The sequence below is a fragment of the Mya arenaria genome, chromosome 6 (assembly GCF_026914265.1).
Source record: "Mya arenaria isolate MELC-2E11 chromosome 6, ASM2691426v1".
Lineage (NCBI taxonomy): Eukaryota > Metazoa > Mollusca > Bivalvia > Myida > Myidae > Mya > Mya arenaria.
The window spans coordinates 80,390,378-80,396,377 of record NC_069127.1 but is presented as its reverse complement, the minus strand read 5'-3'; the positions used below and the strand labels follow the sequence as shown (position 1 = coordinate 80,396,377).

The 6,000-nt window shown below is 34.8% G+C and overlaps 1 protein-coding gene across 9 annotated transcripts in view; it reads right to left on the bottom strand.

Annotated features, from left to right (window-relative positions):
• Positions 1–399: 399 nt before the first annotated feature.
• LOC128238962 (EF-hand calcium-binding domain-containing protein 6-like) overlaps positions 400–6,000 on the bottom strand; it is a 31,440-nt gene continuing 25,839 nt past the window's right edge. For 5 of the 9 annotated variants that reach the window (XM_052955321.1, XM_052955327.1, XM_052955323.1 and 2 more), the window contains 3 exons: positions 5,577–5,679; positions 3,587–3,652; positions 400–2,087 (listed from right to left, as the gene is read on the bottom strand). In XM_052955321.1, the coding sequence (XP_052811281.1) occupies positions 1,872–2,087; positions 3,587–3,652; positions 5,577–5,679 (385 nt within the window). In that variant the 3' untranslated portion in view covers positions 400–1,871. Of the gene's footprint in view, positions 2,088–3,586; positions 3,653–4,332; positions 4,381–4,938; positions 4,955–5,576; positions 5,680–6,000 lie in introns of those variants that run through there. The other 4 variants (XM_052955322.1, XM_052955329.1, XM_052955330.1 and 1 more) reach the window with 4 other exon arrangements.

The following is a 6,000-nucleotide window of genomic DNA, read 5'->3' as shown; positions in this document are numbered from 1 at the left end:
CACAGATTGAATGTTTTGACAACTTTTATTTTTTTGTCTTGAAACGAGCCAATTTTTGCCAATCCATGGCAATCGGTTATATAACACTGCTAGCAAAATATAGATCGCACATTTTAATACTAAAGTTCAAAAACTGATGTTTTATGCATTTTTTTTAAATCGTTAGTAACGGTTTAAGCCATAAAACAATATTTTTTCGAACGGAAACTGCAACTGTTATCTGATTTTTTGTCAGCAATCTTTTATCATTTGTTTGCAGATATTTACGCACAAATTTGCTCTTTCCAAGACAAAAAAATATAAAAAAGTTGTAAAAATGGTAATCTGTGAGAGTGCAGCTTTAAGCACCAGGCGACCCGAGCATTCCTGGTGGACAGTTAACAACGTACAGCCGATGCGAAGCTTAACATTCACTTTATTCCTACCACATATCAACAACATGGCGGCTGAAATGACATTTATTTTTGCACTTGGAAATGAACATGACAAAGGTTCAATGAAATACAATTTAAGTATCTTTATTTACCTTCTTCAACAATCGTATCACAGAGAACAGGAATGTAAAGTTCCAAAACAAAGATAAAATTTGTTAATGGTATTAAGGAAACATATAATAAATAAACAGTACCTTAAAGTACAACATAACGGGTGGTCCACTATAACAATGTAACAAATGGTGAAATAACAATGAATCGTCAAGTTACCTAAATGATCATAACAATGTAACAAAACTAATAAACAATTTAAATGCGTAATCTCTAAGATACAATATGTACACACATGTTAGATGTATTTCTACGCATACAACAAACAGTCATGCAATCAAGCACACATCTATCCATTCAAGGATGCTGGTGCTCCAAAGTTACATTTGCATTAAACCAATATATGTTTGATCAATCTAATTTACATCGTCGGCAACCACGGTACTATCTTCCGTTACACTTTATACCTACCGTGGGACAATTGACTGACAAAATCTCGTCTTAATGAATATGCATGAGGCATGAGAGACAACTCTTCTTCCAATGAAATCGCATGTTACACTCAAATATTGTTCAATAACTTTTCAGTGTGAGTAGCCTCCGTGGCCGTGTGGTCTTGTCTTCTGTCAAATAGTATTGTACTGAGAAGAAGAACCCGGTTCAACTCCGGCATCTGGTACTTTGCGGAACCAATGAAACTGCCCCATTAATTATTCATGATAACGAGATTTCCTAGCCTAATTGCCCACGGTACTCAACGAAGCATAGCGTAGTGTGTATTGGGCGTATCCGACGATCTCTAATTTATGCCAAATTGAATATCTTTCATAAACGGGAGCATAAAAAAGTTTTGCAATAAATAAAGTCAAAGAATTATATCCGTATAAAAAAACTTATTTTGAGTACACGACTACATTTAGAACTAAACTATGGAATATAGGACAAATAATGATTGTAAATGCGAGTGTTGAAGGTCTGTTGATTGAGATATCTGCATTAAACAAATATCAAATAATTTCTATAAATGATTGAATGAGTATTTGGTATCCCTGTCTCATATTGCGTATAATATTCGCTGACACTTGTCCTTTTTATAGGGATAATGTCTTTCAAAATGGCTATTTGTGTTTTAGATGTGTGTTTTTAGGATTATTGTCTGGTTTATTTAGATCATCGCTGATTTGAATATCAAAGTTAATGTTTAAACTGTAAAAAAAACTTCAAGGAATCGTTTAGCTGTAATGTATTATGTAATATGGTATCATTGTATGGAAAACAAGGACAGAAAACTGTAACTTTATTATAAACAATAACATAAACATAACATGTAGAAATTAAATAACTCTGAGAAAGTCAGCTTATATAATAAAGCGATTTCACATTAGCCTACACAGCTAGCAGCGTATCAAGGAAGTGGTCGTAAGCGATCTTGCCGTCCATATTCCGGTCAAACTCCGTTAGCACGTGGTAGAAGTCCTCGTTGCCCATGGTGATTCCGGTATCTGACAGGGCGCGCCGAAAGTCATTGACGGTAAGGTGTCCCTTGCGGCCACGGTCAAGACGCCGGAAGGCCCGCCTCACGCTGCCCTCGGCCGCACAAAGCTAGGAAGGTGAGAACAAAAGTACCAGTATAATATGCAGTGTTTCATTTAGTTCTTTATTATTATTATTATTATTATTATTATTATTATTATTATTATTATTATTATTATTATTATTATTATTATAGCACTACAGGTCTCAAACTCATATTACAATTGAAGAGCAGATTGACATATCAACTTAAATATAAAGTTTAAAGTTATAACTCAGATCGAAGGTCAACAATTGCTAAACTACAATTATAAACATGAATAACAAAAAATATAAATTATGTATAAGATTGTACATCGATAAAGAGGAAAATGAATTACTATTTTTAAACAACTAAACAACTATGCATATAAGTACGAAATGTTAGAATATTTAACTAAAACAAAATACAAAACCGAGATAAGAAAAAACTTAGGTATGTCGTATATAGCATAATATTCAGCATTTTTAATGATAATCGAACAAAAAAGCCTTGGGCTTTCCGCATAATTAAAACACATACACACATGCAGACACACACGCACGCACGCACGCACGCACGCACGCACGCACGCACGCATGCAAACAGACCCCCCCACACACACACAAACTTATAATATACATGCACATTGCGTTCCCATTTGAAGTTTTCAAAGCGTGTGTGTTCTTATGATAGCGTTATGTCAACAATATTTCCATGGTTTTGATAAATTTCACGTTTTAAAACTAGATTTGCATATACTATAAGCATAAACCATTAATGTGTCATACTTATGTAATCAGGTTTACATGTATTCACCATTATAATCAGCAATGAAGCCCCCTTACTGAAGGGAGCAAACCGCGAAAAAACGACGTATAACTACAAGACAGAGTTATTCATTTACCCACATTTTTGAAATAACAAAGTATGCAATACACATGTGTTTGGTTTAAACATAACTGATTTATAAAATGCACAAATGCCAACAGCAGCCAAAATATGTTGTTTTTTTTTTTTTTAAATAGACCTTGCGGTGAATAGACAAAGTTTTTGCATATTTCGTAAAACATCGACAAATTTGCTGATTATTTTTTGTATTCATGGCCATCAAAACACACTCACACACACACACACACGCACACACACACAAATTCTTCAAAGTGTGACTTACTACTCTCATTTTTAATGAGAATTTGATTAAAAGCTTAAATCGTGTTAATATCAATTTCTCACGCATGCGTTAAATAAAAAAGTTCACCATTTCAAAGGTGGGTGATATTTAAAAACAATCTCAAACTTGTCGGATTGCATTGTCTGGACCTCCAAAATGCAAGGGTATTTTATGTCTGAAGATGTGAATTATTTACGTACAAAATAAACTCAAATAATTGCGAAGGATCTACCAAGTGATAGCTGTAAATCATTCGGAATTTTAGCAGATTACATATATTGCGAAAAAAAATCACATGCGTTACACAAAAACAAAACATGCAAACGGCAGATGAAAAAGGAACTTGCAGGATTTTGTTTACAATATGCAGGTCACCTTATCTCTAAAGACTTGTATGACTTCATGGACGGTTGGGTTCTTTACGCGGCCACGCACATCCAGCTGAGTGCCACCGAATAGAGTGTTAAGAAACATACATTTGTTAAGATTTAGAGCTCTAGCCATTCAAGAACAACTTCATGAATTACTAGTACTGTGTACTAATATCAACACTCCGTTGAGTATGACATTAAACTATGAAGAACATGATATAAGTGAAATGCTATCAAATTAACAATATCTATTGAAGTTGTCAAGTATACAAAACACAATCCAATCAACACCAATTAAAATATCAACATATAATAGAAGTACATAAACATGACATGACAGTGTGGTTCAGATTAAGATATTGTCCCTCTACCCCTTGTGCGTTAACAAAATGTTGTCTACGTACTGTGCTTTGGTTAAATACACTTTCACTTGATGCCGAAGTGTTACCAATTTTATTTTATTTTATTTTAGTTTTATGCAAAACTAATTAATATTCATGTTAAAGCATCTGTTCTAATTTATATAAATATATATTATAGAACCTTTGACCCATTTTAATAGCCGCTCGTCAAATGTCATATTTTCCCATCACCTTAGAGAGTTGATCAAGAATTGCGTGAAATATTTCAGTTTAACGTTCTTTTTGACATATCCGGATAATATCTGGCGAAACGGGTCTACGAAAATCTACGTAATTCTGAATCAGCTCAAACCGTCTTTGACACCAGTGACCGAAATACCTTTAATACCTTAATTAGTAGTTGTTTGGGTAGAATGTTCCTCGAATTAATCTTCCTCTATCAAAGAAATTACACGAATACAAGAATAATGAATACGTCATAGTCATGCAATTGGCGAGGACGTTTCGTGCCGTTATACCAGCTAATGAGCCAGCGTTTGTTTGGGGGACGGAAACAAGCTTCAAGTACAGGAAAGAAAACAACGTGATATTGAGAGTACTAAAGACAAACTTTGACTTGGCACACAAGCGTATGGATTCGACAGAAATATTCGTGCTACCTCATCTGCTAATTAAGACCGATTAAAGAATTTCTGTTTGATAGACAAAGAGTGATTTAAAGTAGACACGATGTCCATTTCAGAAAGAAAGTTGTATTGTAAATTTACATTCTATCTACACGCACTGTTAACTGGTTCCTCGGCGTTCAAAAACTCTTCAAACACGACTGTATATACTTAATTGCTGATAATGAGTTGTTTAATCGAGATGAAGCCAGCAGGTTACAAATGTGATTGTGATAGCAACAGCAAAATAGCGTGTAACCTCTACCCTAGCATTAGTCCACGTCAATATTGGAGGCATTATATGTACAACTGACAACGTGCTCACTTACTGGTTCATACCTATCCCTTTTAAAGTCACACAAACAGTATAATACATAAATAAAATGTAATACATATTTAAACATTAAAGTTGCACTCTAACATTTTTACCGTTTTGACAACTATTTTTTGTCTTGAAATGGGCCATTTTTTGCTTTAATATCAGAGAACCAGTGATATAAGACTGCTGACAAAAGATCAGATCGAAGATTGCCATATTTCCGTTCGAAAATGAATGTTTTATGACTAAAAGCGTTACTAACGGTTTAAGGAAAACGCATAAAACCTGATTGTTTGTCATATATCACTGGTTTCCATGCATTTTCGCATAAATTGGCTCGTTCAAAGACAAAAATTAAAAAGCAGTTGTCAAAACGTTAAATCTGTGAGAGTGCAGCCTTTAAACTATAAACGTACAATACTCTTTATTATGTAATTGTTTGGCTCTACTCATTGTAGTTGAAGTTTGTTTTACTAAATCACTTATGATCAAACAAAGCAATTGTATGTAGGTTCTCCTCGATTGGAGTTAGTATATTCTAGCAGAGATGTTACAAGTTTGCTCACAGATATTGACTTATTATAGACTGTTTGTTTAGAAGGATCATCATGCATTTCATTGTTTTATGGACACCATTGAGGTAAATACCTGTGTTTGTAGCTGGTGGGTGAACTTGCTGTAGGCCGGGCCTTGGTTCCCTTTGGAAGCTGTCCTCTGGGCATAGCACTTCATAAACCGCATATAGTTGAACCTAGGGAGTGAAGTGGTATCATAAGTGAAGTCATAAAAGAAGGTGACACAGGGACATTTACTAACGTTTTTTGATGGTTTATTAGGTTTATTATTAAGTGTGTGTTTTTTGTACATGTAGTGTTGTATTGGGGTGGGCTAGATTCGCGAGTCTTGTCTTTTGTTTGGGGGGGGGGGGGGGCGGTAGATTCTCATGTCTCTTGTTTGGTGTTGGGATGGGTTAGATTCTTATGTATTTTGCTTGGTATTGGGGCGGGCTAGATTCGCTGGTCTCTTGTTTAGTGTTGGCGTAGGCTAGATTCGAGTGTCTCTTGTTTGGTGT